This window comes from Polypterus senegalus, chromosome 2 (assembly GCF_016835505.1).
Source record: "Polypterus senegalus isolate Bchr_013 chromosome 2, ASM1683550v1, whole genome shotgun sequence".
Taxonomy (NCBI): Eukaryota; Metazoa; Chordata; class Cladistia; order Polypteriformes; family Polypteridae; genus Polypterus; species Polypterus senegalus.
This window is the reverse complement of record NC_053155.1, coordinates 319485401-319507209: the sequence shown is the minus strand read 5'-3', so window position 1 is coordinate 319507209 and position 21809 is coordinate 319485401. Positions and strand designations below refer to the sequence as shown.

Below are 21809 nucleotides of genomic sequence, written 5' to 3'. Positions count from 1 at the left end.
CCTGGCATTTGTGGTAAAGTCCTTGCCACGTTGGTAGTGCTGGCAGATCATGGGACTCGGGGAGTCAACAGCAGGGACTCGAGCTGCGCTCTGGTGACTTATTATAATATCGTCCCCCGGGGCGTTCCTCAGGTGCGCTTTCATTGTTTTCATGTTAGTGGAGCTGAAGACACGTCAGGTTAAGTAACTCGGGTCAGGCTGGGGGCACACAGGGAGTTGGTGAAGCAGGCGTCACAGTTTATATAGTGCCTTTCCTCTGTGATACAATATCACCTCTGGAGTCTTTATACACGGACGTGGAAAAATCTGTTGGTACCCCTCTACAAAAAAAAGGAGAACCCACCATTGTCTCTAAAATCACTTGGAACTGACCAAAGTCATCGGACCCCATGTTGACAAAAATCAGACTTGGCCTTCGAATATTTCAGATTAATGTAAATGTGAATGGCATGCACTTAAAATGGTGGGACCCTTCACCTCATATTTTATTGCACAGCCTTCAGAGTTTGCAATCCTTGCACACAAGCGATCCTCGGAGCCCCCCCATGTGACTTCTGCACCTGTCCAAAGGTAGTCTGGCCCACTCAAACTGCTTCACCTATGCCCGGTTTGAAAGGGGGTCTTCCTCAGACTGCATGTTTCACTTCTTCCCATGGATATTCAATCAGGACTCACAGAAGGCCACTTCACAATAATAGTCCATTGTTTTGTTCTTTGCCATTCATGGTGGCTCTTCACTGTGTGTTTCGGCTCATCATCCTGTTGGAGGGTCCATGAACTGTGACTGAGACAGAGCTTTGTGACACTGGGCAGGACACGTGGCTCCAGAATGTCATGATGGCCTTGAGATGCTGCAAAGCAGCCCCAAAACATAAGCGAGCCTCCCCCTTGTTTCACAGATGCTCTGGTGGTCTTTTCTTTGAAAGATTTCATTTGTTCATCTGTGGACATCAAGCTGATGTGACTTGTCCAAAAGCTCCAGTTGTGTCTCATCTGTCTTCCAGAAGCATTGTGTCTTCTCAGTATGCATTTGAATGAATTCCAGTCTGGCTTTTTTACGTAAAGTCCTCCTGGGTCTTCTTCCATTGAGCCCACTGTCACTCGGATGGTGCCATCAGACCCTGATGGACCTCCACCTTGGAGATCAGCTTGTATCTATTTGGAAATTGTCCTTGGCTTTTTCTCCACTAATTCTGGGATTGATTTTCCTCTTGGGGACGCGTCCAGGGAGGTTGGCCATGGATCTTCATTGTCTACATAATAGTTGCGACTGTTGTCACAGGAACATCAAGCTGCTTGTTGGTGGTCTTCTTGCCTTTGTCTTTCACATGCCGGTCTATCATTTTCTTTCTGATCTCCTCAGATGACTCTCTCCGTTAATTGTCAGACACATGGAGACTCCAAACAGCAGAGTGACGACTTCTCTCCATTTAAATCGGCTGAATGGCTGACTGCACGACTGGAGAAGACGTGTGTGTGTGTGTGTGTGTGTGTGAGTGAGTGATACGAATTCAAGAAAAGGGAGGGAATGAAAAATCACTCAAATCCAATTATTTGGGATCTTTTTTTAGGGGTCCCGAAAAACGTGTCCGGGCCATTTTAGAATCACTTTGAAGAATAAGCCACACGTGATCTCCTGTCAGGCTTGCTTTGCTTTACTTGATGACATCTCAAAGGCCTGCAGGGACCCGGCAATGGGATGATGGCTTTTCAGGAGGCCTGTGGCACTTTTTCAATGAGATGTGAGGGGATCGGCACATTTGTCCTGGCCTGTATGTCCAGTATGTTGTATCTTCTTCGATGTTTGAAAGGTTAAGTGGATCATCCAACCCGCTGTATACTAACGCAGGGTCATGGGGGTCTGCTGGAGCCAATCCCAGCCATCACAGGGCGCAAGGCAGGAAACAAACCCCGGGCAGGGCGCCAGCCCACCTCAGGGCACACACACACACCAAGCACACACTAGGCACAATTTAGGATCGCCAATGCACCTAACCTGCATGTCTTTGGACTCCACGCAGCGAGGACCTGGAAAGTGAACCCATATATAAAATAAAATTCATTCCAACAGATGGTGCACTGCAAGCATTAATGCTGAGGTCTATGTTGATTACTTAGATTTCAGTCTCTTCTTAGACAGGTAGCACAGGCAGTTCATCTTTATAAAGAGACAAGTATCTGAGTGTCTGTCTGTGTGTCTGTCCAGTTGCTATGTTTCTGGTCTTCCAACATGTGGTACACCTCAGATATTTGTGGTAGTAAAATGCTTTGCTGTTGTCTTTCCAAACAGATGGCACATCACAAACATTAGCAGTGTTTTTATGAATTGCATACCAAATGGCAAACATTGCATTTGTCATTCCAACAGATGGTGCATCACAAGCATGTGTCCTAATGCATATGATTACAACCAATGTTTGTGATGTACCGTCCATTGAAATACCAAATGCAATGTTTTTTATTACTGCATGCATTACAAAGTACAGTCCAGTAGATGGCGCACTGCAAACGTTAATGCTGGGGTCAATGTTGATTACTTTGATTTCAACTCGTCTTAGACGTGTAGCAAAACTAGTCAAGTAATAACTAGTCCGGTCTCCTTACTGTGAGGCAGCAGCGCTACACACTGCACCACCGTGCCGCCCTTAAGTGGATCATTTAGAGTCAAATCAATCGGTTTTTGACTACTCTGGTGACCGTATGGCATTATTTGCTGTTGACATGCTGTGTGCATCAGACTTGTTAGAACATTCGAAAATTCTGATGAGAAGAAGCCATTCAGCTCAACACCTCACACCAGAATAACAACAAATTGAGATGTGAAGGTCCCCAAAGTCCTACTGTCCATCACGCTGCTTGGTTGCTTATTATTGGCTGTAGAAGAATTTGGTATAAAATCTGCCCGTAAACTGGTTTCCTACCAATTCAATTCAATTCTTTATTGTCATGTGTACAAGTACCGTGTACAATGAAATGCTTTGCTTGCATGTGCCCCCCGTAGACGCAAAACACACAATAAATAAATTAATATAAATAAGTAAACAAATAAAGCCAGAATCCTAGGAATAAACTGAGACAGTGACAGAAGTGTATGTGCAGGTAGCAGTGGAGGTGACACAAGGTTACTGATTGTTCAGGAGTCTGATTACACTTGGGTAGAACCTGGAGGTGTGCATCTGAATGGACTTCCCAGATGGGAGGAGGGTGAAAAGTGACAGTGCAGGGTGGCTGGGGGTCCCGCCTGAGACAGCGTGTGGTGGGGATGTCATGGATCGCAGGGAGCTGTGTGCCCGTCATCTGCTGTGCTGTGATCAGAGCTCTGCAGTCCTGAACTGAGCAGTTGCTGTACCAGGATGTGATGCCTCCTGTCAGGATGGAGTCCACAGTACACCTGTAGAATCTGCACAGGCTTGTGGGGGACATCCGGGCTTTACTCCGTCTCCTGAGGAAGTAGAGGTGGTGTTGGGCTTTCTTGACAACTGCCGCAGTGTGACTTGACCATTTTAGGTCATCAGTGAGGGTGACTCCGAGGAACCTGAAGCTGCTGACCTGCTCCACAGCCTCCCCTCCGATGTAGATCAGGGCTGTGCTCTGTTGCCTGTTTGCGGAAATTCACAATCATCTCCTTAGTTTTTCTAATGTTGAGGGTGAGCTTGTTGTCCTGACACCATTCTGACAGGAGTCTGACCTCCTCCCTGTCGTCCTCACTGATCAGACCTATTACAGTGGTATCGTCGGCAAACTTGAAGATGGCGTTAGAGCTGTACTTAGCTACGCAGTCATGGGGGCTCAGCACGCTGCCCTGTTGGGTGCCAGTGTTAATGGTGATGATGGAGGAGGTTTTCCCACCAATACGCACTTGCTGAGGTCTGCCATTGAGGAAGTCTGGTATCCAGTTGCACAGTGAAGAGCTAAGCCCCAGATCCAGGAGTTTAGCGATGAGCTGGGATGGAATGACGTGTTAAATGCAGAGCTGCAGTCCACAAACGGCAGCCTGGCATAACCGTTCTTGTTCTACAGATGAGACAGGGTGGTGTGAAGTGTTTTGGAGATGGCATCCTCAGGTTCACTATAAAGGGATTAGTGTCTTTGTGCCTGCCTGCGTGTCAGTCCATTGGCCAGGTTTGTGTCACACCAACAGACGGTGCATTACAAATATTAACACTGCTTTTGCAAATCTCATAACCAAATGGCATATAAAAGAGACATATCCATTGTATGTGTCACTCCAACAGATGGTGCATCACAAACATTAACACTGCTTTTACAATCCCATAACTAAAATGGCATATAACAGAGGTATACATATTGTTCTTATTCCAACAGATGGTGCATCACAAACATTTCAACTGGTCTTAGTCTGGTAGCACAGCCAGTCCACTTTAATAATTGATAAGTGTCTTTGTGCCTGCTTGCATGTCTGTTCATTGGCCAGGTTTGTGTCACTCCAACAGACGGTGCATTACAAACATTAACACTGCTTTTGCAAATCTCATAACCAAATGGCATATAAAAAAACATGTGTCCTAATGCATATGATTACCACCAATGTTTGTGATGCACCATCTGTTGAAATGCCAGTTACAATGCCTTTTATTACTGCATGCATTACAAAGTACAGTCCACTAGATGGTGCACTGCAAACGTTAATGCTGAGGTCAACTATGTGCATGAGCGATCCTCAAGAAACATATTTGAACCATACAGTATATGAATTTCCACCTTACAAAAGGGTAATGCATTTTATTACTCCGTGCATTATAAAATACATTCCAACAGATGGTGCACTGCAAGCATTAATGCTGAGGTCTCTGTTGATTACTTAGATGTCAGTCTTTTCTTAGACAGGTAGCACAGGCAGTTCATCTTTATAAAGAGACAAGTATCTGAGTGTCTGTCTGTGTGTCTGTCCAGTTGCTATGTCTCTCTCATTCCAACAGGTGGTACACCTCAGATATTTGTAGTAGTAAAATGCTTTGCATTTGTCATTCTAACAGATGGCACATCACAAACATTAGCAGTGCTTTTATGAATGCCATACCAAATGGCTTATAACAGAGGCATATGAATTGTGTTTGTCATTCCAACAGATGTCATATCTCAAACACTTCAACGTGTCTTAGTCTGGTAGCACAGCCAGTGCACCTTAATAATTGCTAAGTGTCTTTGTGTCTGCTTGCATGTCTGTTCATTGGCCAGGTTTGTGTCACTCCAACAGATGGTGCATTACAAACACGTGTCCTAATGCATATGATTACCACCAATGTTTGTGATGCACCATCTGTTCAAATGCCAGTTACAATGGATATGTCTCTTTTATATGCCATTTGGTTATGGGATTTGCAAAAGCAGTGTTAATATTTGTAATGCACCATCTGTTGAAATGCCAGTTACAATGCCTTTTATTACTGCATGCATTACAAAGTACAGTCCACTAGATGGTGCACTGCAAACGTTAATGCTGAGGTCAACTGTGTGCATGAGCGATCCTCAAGAAACATATATGAACCATACAGTATATGAATTTCCACCTTACAAAAGGGTAATGCATTTTATTACTCCGTGCATTATAAAATACATTCCAACAGATGGTGCACTGCAAGCATTAATGCTGAGGTCTATGTTGATTACTTAGATGTCAGTCTCTTCTTAGACAGGTAGCACAGGCAGTTCATCTTTATAAAGAGACAAGTATCTGAGTGTCTGTCTGTGTGTCTGTCCAGTTGCTATGTCTCTCTCATTCCAACAGGTGGTACACCTCAGATATTTGTAGTAGTAAAATGCTTTGCATTTGTCATTCTAACAGATGGCACATCACAAACATTAGCAGTGCTTGTATCAATTCCATACCAAATGGCTTATAACAGAGGCATATGAATTGTGTTTGTCATTCCAACAGATGGTGCATCACAAACATGTGTCCTAATGCATTTGATTAACACCAATGTTTGTGACCCACCATCTGTTGGAATATCAAATGCAATGTTTTTTATTACTGCATGCATTACAGAGTACAGTCCAGTAGATGGCTTACTGCAAACGTTAATGCTGAGGTCAACGTCGATTACTTTGATTTCAACTTATCTTAGATGTGTAGCAAAAGTAGCCAAGTAATATTTAAACAACGTGATATAAAATGCAAAAATTAAAAAATGACAAAAAAAACACACGTAACTCAGTAGCTGAGGATGCAGAAAATGACAAAGATCAGCATAGTGAGGCTGGCGGTCAGACCTAACCCTATGTAAGTCAGCACATTGTCATCGTCATTGTCACTGAATTAACCATTTGAGGTCACCCGGTGACGAAGCCACAGGGCCTGAATGGGCAGTGCATTTGATTGCTATAGCGCCTTACTTTTGTGAAGCCCACCCCGAGTTGCTCCGCAGGTTCATCACGTTCGTTTCTTTAATTTGCCACTTAGCCTTGGCGAGGGTCACACATTGAGTCGGGGATAAGAAGAGCCTCATCACGGCACACTTCCATTATCTGCCTCAGGCCCAGCCGAGTGTAAAATTGACTTTGGGAACGCGGCGGTGCTCGGGCTTAATTACACATGTAATAAAGGCGGATCATAGTTCACGGGCGCGTTCGCCGGGGCCGTTCACGTCGAAAGCCGTGCTCAGCGGATGAAGCCATGCAGCCGGGTTTAGACACTTGAATGAGAGACAGACGTCACCGAGAGCCCCGTGTCTTTGTGTCTGCGGGCTCGGTGCCATTTTCATGCTTGCTTTGGTCCGGCAGAACGTTTGTGGTCCTGATATTCTGCACAGCGCCGCTCTCCTCCTTGATGAGTCGAAACGAATCGAGAAAAAGATGAAACATCACACAGTATGTCAAGAAAAATGGTGTCGGCAAATAGTGAGAGTTTAGCCGGGGAAATCGTATTTCATGAATATGGTGGAAATCTAGAGGAGGCAGTAAGAGCAGACGATGGGCGCGGGGCAGATGGAGGCTGGTAATCTCACTAAGAGAAGTGGGCATTCAGGGCACTGTGTGGAGATGGGCACCAACTGGTGGGGATGAAGGGTTATGGTGAGAGGAGCCTTGTGAGGATCTCGTGATGTTACAGGTGGCATCCAGCAGGAGTCAGTGCTGAGGCCGCTGCTCTGCTGTAATAAACATCAATAATGTGATGAGAATGTAAAGAAGTCTGTCGATGGAACTCAAATCCACGGACTGGCAACTAAGCAGAAAGACCGACCGGGACATTATCACTGCAGAAAGTCTTATTGATTATATTTCCAAATTATTGCAGAAAGACCGGGGCGTCTTGGGCGGGTGACTTCTCATGTATACAAATGTAACGTGTTAACGTAGGAAGAACAAAAGGAAACACAATGAGAGCGTCGAAACTTCAAAGTTCACCTTTTGCAAAAGGCCCTTGGAGTCATAGTGGCCATCGAGACATTGGGCAGAAGTCTGACAGGATGGTAGGTTATATAGCGCCCTGATATGTGGAAGACCCGTCACAGGAGGTCATGCTCAAGTCTATGACACCTGTGTGTGGGTTTGGTCTCTGTATGACAAACCTGTATGAGTCTCAGGTCCTGCTGATTTAAAAGAAGTCAGGCTGCTAGCATTCAAGAATTTAGCCTTGCCCAATCCCTACCCACGGGCAGCCACTCAGGTGACTAGTCCCACCCTGAATGCTGCCACTCAACCATCTAGCTCCACCCAGACTGTGGCTGCTCAAGTTTATATCTCTATGCGGCCTGAATTATTTAGCCTCTACCAGTCTGTTGCCATTCAACCAACTGCCCATCCCAGCATGTTGCCACTCAAGCCTTTAATCCCACCCACCCTGTCGCCACTCAAGTATTTAGTAGCACGCAGCACTTTGCCACAACAACTGTCTAGTGCCCCCCTGAATGGCGCCATTCAATCACCTAACTCTGCCAAGCTAATTGGTACTCAAGTATCTATCTCCACCCAGCCTGTTGCCATTGAAGTATTTAGCCCCGCCCACTCTGTTGCCACTCAGTAAGCAGTTGCTCAAACAACATGTTGCCTCTCAAGCTTTTAGCCCCACCCACTCTGTTGACTCTCAAGCTTTTAGCCCCGGTCACCCTGTTGCCACAACAACTGTCTAGTCCTGCCCTGATCGGTGCCACTCAGTCATTTAGCTCCACCCATCCAATTGCTACTCACGTATCTGTCTCTTCCCATCCTGTTGCCACTCAAGCTTTTAACCCCACCCATCCTATTGCCACTCAATCTTTACACCCCAGCAGCCTGTTGCCACAACTGTCTAGTGCCTCCCTGAATGGCACCACTCAATCATCTAGCTCCACTAAGCTTATTGATGCTCAAGTATCTATCTCCATCCAGCCTGTTGCCATTGAAGTATTTAGCCCCGCCCACTCTGTTGCCACTCAGTAAGCAGTTGGTTAAACAGCATGTTGCCTCTCAAGCTTTTAGCCCCACCCACTCTGTTGCCTCTCAAGCTTTTAGCCCCGGTCACCCTGTTTCCACAACAACTGTCTAGTCCCACCCTGATTGGTGCCACTCAGTCATCTAGCTCCACCCATCCAATTGCTACTCACGTATCTGTCTCCACCCAGTCTGTTGCCACTCAATCTTTTAACCCCACCCGGCCTGTTGCCACAACAACTATCTAGTCCCGCACTGCCTGCTGCCACTCAAGTGTCTAATCCTCACCCAGCATCTTGCCAGAAATGTTTCGTTCAACCCAAACTGTGGTCCGTCAGTCAAGTAGCCCTACCTAGCATGTTGCCACTCAAGTATCTGGAGCAGCCCATCCTGTTGCCACCTGTGCATTTAATGCCACCCAGCTACTCAAGTGTCTCACCCTGCCATAGTGGTTAAGGCTTTGGACTTCAAACAGTGAAGTTGTCAGCTCAGATCCCACTGCTGACACCACTGTGTGACCCTGAGCAAGTCACCTTACCTGCCTGGGCTCCAGTTAGAACAACAATAGAATTGGGACCAATTGTGTCACAAAGGTAGTAAGTCACCTTGAATTAAAGCATTATCCAAATGAATAAATAAATATGAATGCCCAGACTACTGCCACAGCTGTCTTGTCCCACCCAAGCTGTTGCCAATCAAGTGTCAATCACAGCCTGGGCCTGTTGTCACTTGAGTAGCTGGCCCTGTCCATTGAGCCATAGTGGTTCAGCTTTAGGACTTTAAACCCTAAATCCTGCTACTGACACTGTGTGACCCTGAGCAAGACACTTCATTTGACCTGAGCTCCAATTGGAAAAGGTGCTTTATAAATACAATGTATAAATTATTGTTATTGTTTCTAAAATGTAGTAAATTACCTTTGATAAAGTTATTGGGTAAATAAATAAATAAATAAATGTCAGTATCCAACATGTTGCCACACCTGACTAGTCTCACCCAATCAAGTATTTAGACCTGTCAAGCCTGTCACCATAGCAACTGTCTCGTCCCACATGGCCTGGTGCCACACAAGTGTCTACCCCTGCTCAGCCTGTTGCCACAACTGTCTAGTTCAACCCAAGCTGTTGCCAATCAGTTATTTACAAGCCTGTTGCCAATCAAGAATCTAGACCAGCCCAACCTATTGGCACATGTCTATCTAGCCCCGCCCAGCCTGATGTCACTTAAGTAACTGGCCCTGCCCAGTGTGCCAAAGTGGTTCATATTTTGGACTTTAAACCCTTAGGCTGTGAGTTGAAATCCTGCCACTGGCACTGTGTGACCCTCAGCAAAACACATCATTTACCTGAACAATAACTGGAAAAACAATAGACATGAATCCCATTGTGTCTCAAATGCCTTTGATAAAGGAAACCGCCAAATAAATGCATGTAAATGTCACTCCCTCGCATGTTACTGCAGCTGAAGAGTCCCACTCATCCTGTTGCCGTCAAGTATCTAGTCCTGCCCATCCTGTTGCCACAACAACTGTCTAGCCCCGCATAGCCTACTGCCACTCAAGTGTCTAACCCTGCCCAGCCTGTTGCCACAACTGTCAAGTTCAACCCAAGCTGTTGCCAATCAGTTATTTAGCTCTGCCTAGCAGGTTGCCATTCAAGAATCTAAAACAGCCCAACCTATTGCCACTTGTCTATCTAATCCCACCCAGCTTGTTGGCACAGCAACCATTTTGTTCCACCCATTCTGTTGCCACTTATGAGGTGTCACTCATTGCACGGCTGCACTTGGGTCCTAATCTGACATCCTGAGGTGGCAGCGCACTGTACCAGTGCAGGCTCCTGATTTCTCTCTCTCTCTCTCTCTCTCTAGCCCTTTGCCACAGCAACTGTCTAGCCCCACCCATTCAAGTTTCTAGCTCCGCCCAGCCTGTTGCCTCTCAAGTGTCTGCCACTTGAGTATCTAACAACTGTCTAGTTCAACCCACCCTGTTCCAATCAGTTATCAAGACCCATTTAGCATGTTGCCAATCAAGCATCTAACCATGCCCAGCCTTTTGCCACAACTACCACTCAACTGCCTAGTCCCGCCTTGAATGGCGCCATTCAGCTGTCTAAATCCACGCCCACCCAGCTGCTACTCAAATATCTATCTCCATCCAGCCTGTTGCCACTCAAGGTTTTAGCCCCACACAGTCTTTTGCCGCAACTGTCTAGTCCCACACAGCTTGCTGCCACTCATCTGTTTAATGCCATCCTGAATGGCACAACTCAAATATATAGCTCTGCCCAGCCAATTGCTACTCATGTATCTATCTCCACCCATCCTGTTACCACTGAAATATTTAGCCCCACCCATCCTGTTCCCACTCAAGGTTTTAGCTCCACCCAGCCTGTTGCCACAACAACTGTTTAGCCCAACCCAGCCTGTTGCCTCTCAAGTGTCTGCCACTTGAGTGTCTAACAACTTTCTAGTTCAACCCACCCTGTTCCAATCAGTTATCAAGACCCATCTAGCATGTTGCCATTCAAGTATCTTGCCATGCCCAGTCTTTTGCCACAACTACCACTCAACTGTCTAGTCCCACCTTGAATGTCACCACTCAGTCATCCAGCTCCTCCCACCCAGTTGCTACTCAAATATCTGTCTCCATCCAGCCTGTTTCCACTGAAATATATAGCCCCACCCATTCTGTTGCCACTCAAGGTTTTAACCCCACCCAGCCTTTTGCCGCAACTGTCTAGTCCCACACAGCTTGCTGCCACTCAACTCTCTAGTGTCGCCCTGAATGGCACTACTCAGTTATATAGCTCTGCCCAGCCAATTGCTACTCAAGTATCTATCTCCATCCTTCCTGTAGCCATTGAAATATTTAGCCCCACCCATCCCATTGCCACTGAAATATTTAGCCCCACCCATCCTGTTCCCACTGAAGGTTTTAGCCCCACCCAGCCTGTTGCCTCTCAAGTGTCTAACCCCGCCCATCTTGTGGCTGCTGGTCTCACTTAGCCTCACTTAGCCTCACCCAGCCTGTTGCCAGTCATGTATGTAGAGCTATCCATCCTGTTGCCACGTGGCTTTTTTGCCATATTTCTTCACTTTTGGGCGCTGAGTGATTTATAATACTATGATGTGTTTTTTTTTTTTTATTTTGGGTAATATGGTGGCACAGTGGTAGCTCCGCTGCTTTCCATAAGGTGATCAAGGTTCACATCCTGTGTCCTGTCTGTGTGGAGGTTGAATGTTCTTCCCGTGTCCGTGTGGGTGTCCTCTGGGTGCCCCCAGTATCCTTCCACAGTCCAAAGGTATGCAATGGTGTAGCTAAATTGGCCTCAGAGAGAATGTGTGCACCCCGTGATAGACTGGCACCCTGTCCAGGTGATTGCTGGGATAGACTCTGGCTGCCATGTATAAGGGGTAATGAAAATGGATAAATGTTTTTATTTAATTTTTTATGGTCCCTGCCACAAATTCATTTTTCTTTCATACTTTATTTCCCACCCTGGGCACGCACCTGCATGCTTTCCGCCAACCCCCCTTTGCTTTTCCACTGACTATAATTTCTGACATGTGTTTTTGCCCCTTTGAAGCCTGACATCGGATTGAGCCAAACCTGCACGTCGGTGACACGATGACATTGATTGGCCCCCCAGGACTACCTGGCGATGGACCTGCACAGATGCTTTGCAGTTTAGCCTAAAGACAAGCCCACCCAATGTGTTTCAGCAGCGATGGGAGTGAGAGAAGCAAACTGATTAAGGCAGAGACTCAAGTGCTCCTAAGAGCTGCCGGCGGGGGGCCGAGTGTGGGTGTGGGTGTCCCTAAAAACTCTGAAATGGCTGAAAAACAAAAAAATGAAATCTTCTTTTGTCCCTCCAACGTTCCCACTTTAATAAGTGTGACAAAGTGGATGTGATGGCCATGTCTGTGCCATCAAACACAAATACAAATCCGCAGGGTGCCTGCGCAGAAAACAAGAAAAGAAAGAAAGAACGCAAGGCCCGAGACAGCGGGAGGTCGCCCCACTCGGCGTGTAAATTGTCGGAGGAGCCCCCACGGCTTTGAAGTGCCGCAGACACCATCAAGCACGGAGTCGGGGAGGAGTGCCAGGCAGCAAATAACGAGAAATCCTGCAAAGAGGTTACAAAGGCCAGAGCCCGGGTGTCAACTGTTGAAATGAAAACATCTCGATTCGGGGGTTTGATTTAAAGTTGGAAGAGGAGAGGAGACACACGGCAACCCCAGGGGGAGCCAACTGGGCTAAACGATAGCTTTGCATCGTCCTGCGGGTGCCATTGCCCTCAGATACCTGCAGTCCAGGATTTCATCATTAAGATTCAGCAAGAAATCAAAGAGGGAGCCTGTTGGTCATTCATTCATTTCCTGAGCTCACTTGGGGTTAATTAGTGGGCAGCTCCTGACCCTCACACTAACTTATCTCTGCCATCTTAATTACTGAACGTTCAGGCCCAGCACAGGCTTGTTAGTCCTGATGGAGCCTGACATTCCTGTGTCACTTCTTGTCTGTCGCCGTCCGGGTTGGCTCCGGCTGCCACCGTATCATTTTATTTCACTGCTATTTACGTACATATTTAAATACTTTTGGGGATATTTAGCCCCACCCAGCCTGTAGCCACTGAAATATTCAGCCCCACCCAGCCTGTAGCCACTGAAATATTTAGCCCCACCTAGCCTGTATCCACTGAAATATTCAGCCCCACCCAGCCTGTATCCATTTAAATATTTAACCCCACCCAGCCTGTAGCCATTTAAATATTTAGCCACCGTATCATTTTATTCCACTGCTATTTACGTACATATTTAAATACTTTTGGAGATATTCAGCCCCACCCAGCCCTTAGCCATTGAAATATTTAGCCACCTTATCATTTTATAACACTTATGTACATATTTATATTCTTTTGGGGATATAATACAGAATATTATTTTAACTGTATTTTATTTGGGTTTAATTACTTTTTAATAAATAAATATCTGTTGCCGCCACCACAGAATCCACTCCTTGGAGAGACCCCCGTCCGTCAAGTGCCAGCCATGCTCTGATTTTGGGACCACACCCGTCCCGACTCCACATCACCCCCATTTTCACCATCCTGCCCTGTTTCTTTCTTTCTTATTTTTGTTTTCACCCCCCGCTTCTCTTTTTCCTTTTTTTCCATTCCCTGCCCCCCCCCCATGTCTTCTGCTCAGTCTCTCCCCTTATCCCCCCCAGCTGTGTGTCATTCTAACTACCTGCAGGCCACTGAGTGCCGATGTGGAACAGGTGACTAAGTAGGGTTTGTGGACCCCCAAATCTGTAACAGCACACACACATGTGGCACCCAGGTGTACTGCTTTTTTTTTTTTAAACTTGTCCTGCTGTGGACCTCCATTTCATTCCAATGCCATAATACAGAGTTTTATGCGAAAGGCGTCGCTGGAAACCACATCACCTCAATGGACATCTCTAGTGGTCTGCCTCAAAGCCCCCCCCCCCCAAAAAAAAAAAAACTTAAATGCTTTAAAAAGAGGAGGGGTGACTGTAAACCCATGGCTTAAGAAAAAAAAAGGAATTTTTATAAATGAAAGGTTTGTTTAAGCAATGCAAAAAAAAGACTAAAGGATTTCCATAATAAGACAATTCACAGCATGCAAGTCCAAAAACACAACCTTTAAAGAGAAGCAAAATGTATTATTATAATTATTGTTATTATTATTAGAAGCTGGAACATCACAAAAAGCAGTAAATCCAAAGAAAAATAAATCCCAATCCACACAGAGCTCCACTCTAACCTGATGATCTCCGACTCCTGAGCCTTCTCAGCAGATTTAAATAGCCAGAGGGCGGCTCAGTAGTTATGATGTCAAAGATGGTCCCGCCTCCTAGAGCTCCACCCACAAAGAGCTGGAGACATAAGCACATTTAAAGGAACAGAAAGGAGGAGGAGGAGTAGGTTGGGAGCAGGCGCTGATAGCACATTGCCACCCCCACCCCCCCATTTCACGACCTGAATGCACACACACCACAGCACCACACTGGGACAGGGTGAAGGCGCTATAAAATCGATGCAGAGGTTTATATGGTCATTATTGTGGTGTGTAAAGATGGGAAATGTATTGTGTAACAGGTAGGAAAGGTGCTATATAATGTATGGATGTGAAAAGTAGTATGTAAAAAATAAGGTAGATGGAAAAGGCGCTATAAAATTGAGAGACAGTTAAAAAGGCACCCTGTCATAAATACGTAGGTTTACAGGGTAATCATTGTCATGTGTGCAGATGTGAAAAGGATAGATATGTAGATCAGCAAGGCGCTATATAAGAGAAGTGAAAGGTGTTATGTACTCACTAAATGTATGCAGGGTTCATTAACAGGTAGACACGCGGATATGAGAGACGCTATACAGCATATGTGACAGACAGACGGACAGATGTCACCTCTGTGTCCCCTTCCATTGCTAATTGTGCCCTGAGTCAATTCCCTACCATTTCTACCGCTGATGCTGAAGGTGCAGATGGGAATTTCCAGCCTGGCACCCTCACTGTGTGTTCTCAATGCCCACACTCAACCCTTATCTATGTTGAGGGCGAGGGGGCTTTTCATTTTGCAGTGCCCAGTTTTCAGGGTCCCTCTGTCTCTTGTCTTTCAGACGGTACGCCACGGATTCCCATATCAGCCCACTGCCCTGACATTTGACCCGGTGCAGAAGCTTCTGGCCATTGGAACGAGGACCGGAGGAGTGCGGATGTATCCTTTTCCAATGTTTTGTTTTTAACTTCCATCCCTCGGCACACTTGCCCTGCATGGTGAGTGTTTTGGATGCCAAGCCACAGAAGAAGTTCTTCTAAAGGTAAGAGGTGGCCTTTTTTTGTTGTTTTATCTAAAGTGGTGCAGGGTTGGCAAGTGAAACTGGGGAGATGAAAAATGCGATAATTAGTCGAGGCTTTCTGCCTGCATGAAGAGTTTTGCTTCAGGGCAAAAGAAACGCGTCTGCTACCTGCCTGCGGGGATTTCTCGATTTGATTACTTTGCAAACTTTAAATGAAACTTAAAAGGAAAATGAGGTTTTCTTTATGGGGGCTTTTTTAGAAAAGTGATGTGAAGGCAGGCTGCGTGTGTGCTTCAGACTCCCTGTGCGACCGCACGTCGTGACCCCTGCTGCTCAGACGCTGAGGGTCCGGCGGGGCAAACAAAAAGCGTCTGGTGACATTTGATGAGGGAAGAGAGGCTTTTGGGTCTCGTCTCTCCAAGATGACAAGAGCAGGACACACTGGAGATTCAGTGTCCGCACCGGCAGGCCGAGGGACTCTCAAGGGTATAAACACAACCGTTTGGTGGGTCGGCTTCAATTAAACCTCAGTAGCATCTTCATCGAATTGGTAATCTCGGTTGGAAGGCCAGTGTAGTGCTGGAGTGTGGAGCAGAAACTTGTGAAGCCCACCCTAACATCTCCTCGGACCCTCACGTCTGCTGCTCTGTGTTTGGGCGCGGAATGTCCTGTAAATAACTTGTCTCGTGCTCATGTCTATCTATCTATCTATCTATCTATCTATCTATCTATCTATCTATCTATCTATCTATCTATCTATCTATCTATCTATCTATTATATATCTGCCTCTCTATCTATCTATCTATCTATCTATCTATCTATCTATCTATCTATCTATCTATCTATCTATCTATCTATCTGTTATATAGTGCCTCTCCTCTATCTATCTATCTATCTATCTATCTATCTATCTATCTATCTATCTATCTATCTATCATATAGTGCCTTTCATATTCATTCTATCTGTCTATCTTTGTGATCCTGCCGACTATACCAGTATTAACACCTGTCTGTCCATCTGTCTGTCTGTCTGTCTGTCTCTCTCTCTGTCTTGCTAGCAGCAGCCTTTGCCAGTTGAAGGTTTGCCCCCATACCCCCATTTCTGTAAGTACTAAAGACTAAATGGCTGATACTTTAACTGTATGAAGCGGCCATATGTGACTCATGAGTGATCCAGCAGCGTTTTCATATTCCATGACCTTGCTTACATTTTCTTTGACTTTATTTTGCCAGTCAGAAGTTCCCCGTTTTTTTTTTCTGTTTTTTGCTCATTTCCTGTCACATTCCCAGCAGAGTCACAGGTTTCGATCCTGCTGGATGTGACAGTTCAGTACTTCACTCTGAGGGTTGTTGTGTGTCTGGCAGAGTAACGTGTCATCATCTTTGTTGATGGTCCATCATTTCAGCCTGAAATCCCAGTGTGCTGCACAATACCAGGAATCCTTTGGTGAGGTTTGCCATTCTAATGTAACTCATTAATATTCATGAGTGGGGTGGAGCTTTCAGCCAAGAAACACATTGGCTTGTAAACGAGAATCTGTTAATTAAGTTGAAGAACAAGCTAGTTGAATCGAGTGATAAGTGATGATGATGTGAATTGGTCATCAGGCGTGGCATGGACAGTGAAACTAACGCTTATGGCGCTGTAAGCCTTTGTGATGTGCGGGGTGACTTTGGTCAAGAGATGCTTTACTGTGGTGTGACGTTAGCTTTGTGGCAATAAAGGTAAAAGATTTATGATCAAATGTAAGCCAAGCCCTGTTCAGAAGTCTCGATTTTCATGTAAGGGCAATGTGGACGTCACTAAGACCTTGCACTGTGGTAGCCCACCATAACACATGGGGCACATCCAGCATGTGAATCAGGCGCTGACATTCTACCCATTCATGTGCAAGCAACAGAAAAAATATTATAAAAAATTGGGCAAAGAAACGGGCGTCTAGATTCCCGATTGTGGCTTTGGGCTGTCACTGGTGACCGTTTTGAAACGTCGCACGAAAGACGCACACTAAATCTGCATGAGTACCGCAGTGGACGCCACACCGACATATCCTATTGGAATTAGGGTCATGTTTTGGAATGTACATGTTTATTATAGACGTAATAACAAGTTTTATTACAGAAAAAATATTCAGTGTTTTTGACTCAATAATTGGGTGGAATTAAAAAATAAAGACGTTACCGAATGCTTATGTACGTGATTGTTGGACTGTAGTTTCTGACTTATGGTTCATGTTTTATTTGTCTAATATTATTATATACTGTCTCTAGTCCTTTGTGAGTGGAGCCCCGGGAGGCGGGGCCATCCAGACAGCACCACTCCTGAGCCCCTCCCTCTGGCTGTTTTGATGGGCTGAGAAGGCTCAGGAGCAGGAGGTCATTTTGTTCCTTCTTGAGGTCTGTGAGTTTTGCTATTACAGGTTTTGGTGAAATTTGTGTCTGTTTTTTCTTGGAATCTGCCAACCGAGTGCACCTTGGGATGGGCTTGCTGTGGACGACTGCCGTTGAAGGCCAACCCTTTCTGCCTCTTGTTGCTCTGCTGAGCATTTCCTTGGACTTTATTCTGTTTTTGATAAATAAACCCTTCAATTCTTTGTTGTCGTTTTTAATTCACAAGCTAGAGGTTGATGGTTATCCTCCCTCTTGTAGTGCTTTTTGACATGATTGTGGATATTTCATGCTGATTTGCCAGTTCTCCGTGTATATATGTCTGTATATATACAATCTTCTTCTTCTTTTGGCTGCTCCCATTAGGGGTCACCACAGTGGATCATCTTCTTCCATATCTTTCTGTCCACGTCATCTTGCTCTGTCACCCCCATCCCCTGCATGTCCTCTTTCACCATATCCATAAACCTCCTCTTAGTCCTTCCTCTTCTCCTCTTGCCTGGCAGCTCTATCCTTAGCACCCTTCTCTCATTACACCCCTCATCTCTCCTCTGCACATGTCCAAACCAACACAATCTCGTCTTTCTGACTTTGTCTCCCAACCGTCCCACCTGAGCTGACCCTCTAATGTCCTCATTTCTAATCCTGTCCATCCTCGTCTCCCAATACAAATCTTAACATCTTTAACTCTGCCACCTTTACCTCTGTCTCCTGTGCCACCGTCTCCAGCCCATATAACACAGCTGGTCTCACTACCGTCCTGTTGACCTTCACTTTCACTCTTGCTGATACCCATCTGTCACCAATCACTCCTGACACTCTTCTCCACCCACTCCACCCTGCCTGCACTCTCTTCTTCACTTCTCTTCCACACTCCCCATTACTCTGTACTGTTGATCCCCAGTATTTAAACTCATCCACCTTCACCAACTCTACTCCCTGAGTCATCCTCACCATTCCACTGCCCTCCCTCTCATTCACACACATGTATTCTGTCTTGGTGGTCCTACTGACCTTCATTCCTCTCCTCTCATATCTCCACCTCTCCTACTCTCACTACAGATCATAATGTCATCAGCAGACATCACAGTCCATGGGGACTCCTGTCTGATCTCGTCTGTCAACCTGTCCATCACCATTGCCAATAACAAAGAGCTCAGAGCCGATCCCTGATGTAATTCCAGCTCCGTCACTCCTATCGCAGACCTCACCACAGTCACACTTCACTCGTACATATCCTATACAACTCTCATGTACTTCTCTGCCATTCCGGACTTCCTCATCCAAGACCACAGCTCCTCTGTCACCCTGTCATATTCTTTCTCCAGGTCCACAAAGACGCAATGCAACTCCTTCTGTTCTTCTCTCTACTTCTCCATCAACATCCTCAGAGCAAACATCTCATCTGTGGTGCTCTTTCTTGGCATTAAACCATCCTGCTGCTCACTAATCATCATCTCACTTCCACTACTCTTTCCCATAACTTCACACAGTGGCTCATCAGTTTTATCCCCTCTATTCACTGCAGTCCTGCACATCCTCCTTATTCTTAAATATCGGCCCACCAGTCCACTTCTTCTCCACTCCTCAGGCACCCTCTCACTTTCCAAGATTCTATTAAATAATCTGGTTACAAACTCCACTGCCGTCTCTCCTAAACACCTCCATGTTTCCACAGGTATGTATCTGAACCAACGGCCTTTCCATTCTTCATCCTCTTCATCGCTGTCCTTACTTCCTCCTTGCTAATCCGTTGCACTTCCTGATTCACTATCTCCACATCATCCAACCTCTTCTCTCTCTCGTTCTCTTCATTCATCAGCCTCTCAGAGTACTCTTTCCATCTGCTCAACACACTCTCCTTGCTTGTTTCCATCTTCATCCTTTATCACCCTAACCTGCTGCTCATCTTTCCCAGCTCGGCCCCTCTCGGTAGCCCACCGGTCCTTTTCTTCCTCCTTAGTATCCAACCTCTCATACAACTCATCATACGCCTTTTCTTTAGCCTTCACCACCTCTCTCTTCACCTTCCCCTTATCTCCTTGTACTCTTGTCTACTTTCTACATCTCTCTGACTACCCCACTTCCTCTTCACCATCCTCTTCCTCTGTATGCTGTCCTGTATGCCCGTCTTGTGGGTTCAGAGCTGCTCTTCTGCACACCCCACTTGTAACGAGTGCTCATTTGAGTTCCTGTCGCCTTTCTGTCAGCTCAGACCAGTCTGGCCATTCTTCTCTGACCGCTGGCATCAACAGAGACCTGCCACCCACCTGATATTTTCCTTTTTCCGGACTCTTCTCTGTAAACCCCAGAATTGGTTGGTTGTCTGTGAAAATCCCAGCAGCTCGGCAGTTGGAGAAACACTCAGACCAGCAGCCGCTCCACATTCCAAGTCCTTTCAGTCTCCCTTTCTTCTCCATTCCGATGCTCAGTTTGAACCTCAGCAGGTCGCCCTGACGGCGTCTACCTGCCGGAATGCTGCCCTGTGATTGGCTGATTAGAGATCTGCGTTAACGAGCAGCTGCTCCGGTGTACCTAATAAAGTGGCCGCTGCGTGTATTTCTTGTCGTCGTCTCTTTTAAACTCCACAGTCACGTTCTGCTGCTCGGCGCTCATCAGTGTACTGTGTACTTTGATGGTGAGCCCGTCCTCCATCAGGAGACGCTCCGCGCTGACAGCTTCAGAATGTCAATTTGTTATTCCTGGCTGCTCAGATCCAACTGTACTCGGATAAATCAAACGTTCAGGATGGCCACTCGGTCACAGCCACCCTGCCATGTCTTTTAATCCTGATATGAAGCCTTCCAGGGTGACCTTGACATTTCAGTGTACACTGCAAGTCCCTTTCAGTGAGGAGCTGGCACCAGGGTGATGTGGGGCACAGCAGGCAGGCAGGCAGGCAGGCTCATCTACTGTGCTCTTCATCACACAGGAGATCCAGGGCATGGCTGCCCCCTTCTGTGTGGTGGTCTGTCAGGCGTCCGTGTTGTGGATATTTAGAGAAACAGGCCTGCTTTGAGGATCGTCATGATCAGCGTTTTCAAATTTTTAGCCAAACATTTAAAAACCCATATTTAGGTACAAATCTGTGCCTCTTACCATTAAGGGTAGCCCCCCTCTCTCTTGGTGGTCACAAGAATGTTTCCGGCTTGGCTCAAGTCCGCGCCTTGTTCTCCTTTTATATTGTATGGACTGGAAGGGGCGGGGCTTCCTTCACTTTTGGGCCGTTTTCTTGCGGCTGTGAGGGATGAAGTTGATAAGATTGTTGGTATCAGCTCCCCCTTTCAACCCGGGGTGGTACTACAACTACTACTACTAGTAGAAATAATCAGAAAAGCCTGAAATTCCACAGACAGACACACACACACACAAAGCACACAACACTCAGTAGGAACTCCTTCACGCCTCTCCTGACTCAAAGGGAAAGACAGGAGATGTGAGCAAAAGGCAAAAGAAATGAAAATAAAAATAAACAAAGCCACTGAAACCCAGACACGAGGCAAAATTCAGTGTCAGATAACAGGCAAGACATGAAAATAAACACACGAGAAGTCCAAAGTGTTAAGTTAGCTTTAATCTGCAGATCAGATGAGGTTCAGAGCTAAAGGCTGACCTTTATCTTATCTGCTAATTCACTCAGGGTCACGACTCTGGAGACCACACCCCTAGTTACACAGAACGTAACCCTGGCAACGGTACAGAACCTGAAACTTTGGTCAAAAGCCAAACAACATCTGTATGCATTTATCAAGGCAGAGGGAGGAGGAGCCAGCAGCAGTGATGTCATGGTGACCCCGCCTCTTGAGGGCTCCACCCACAAAGTGCTACAGACTTCTTCATTCTGGCCTGCTTATCATGCCAGAGGGTGGAGGAGCCAGCAGCAGTGATGTCATGGTGACCCCACCTCCTGAGGGCTCCACCCGATGAAGTGCTGCTGACTTCTGCGTTCTGGGTGGCTTATTGAGTCAGAGCGAGGAGACAGCAGCAGTGATGTCATTCTGACCCCACCTCCTGAGGGTTCCACCAACAAATTGTGGCAGACTTCTTCATTTTGGGCTGCATATCAAGCCAAAGAGAAGAGCCAGTAACGATGATGTCAGTGTGACCCCGCCTCTTTAAGGTTCCACCCTTAAAGTGCTGCTGACTTATTCATTCTGGGCTGTGTATCAAGGCAGAGGGAGGAGCCAGCAGCAGTGATGTCAGGGTGACCCCCGCCTCCT

General features: G+C 46.2%; 1 protein-coding gene across 10 annotated transcripts in view; it reads left to right on the top strand.

The window, feature by feature from the left end:
- The window catches only part of stxbp5l (syntaxin binding protein 5-like), a 565552-nt gene that overhangs the window by 67540 nt on the left and 476203 nt on the right, over window positions 1-21809 (top strand). For all 10 annotated transcript variants that reach the window (XM_039745949.1, XM_039745947.1, XM_039745945.1 and 7 more), the window contains exon 2: window positions 15021-15118. In XM_039745949.1, the coding sequence (XP_039601883.1) occupies window positions 15021-15118 (98 nt within the window). The remainder of the gene's footprint in view (window positions 1-15020; window positions 15119-21809) is intronic.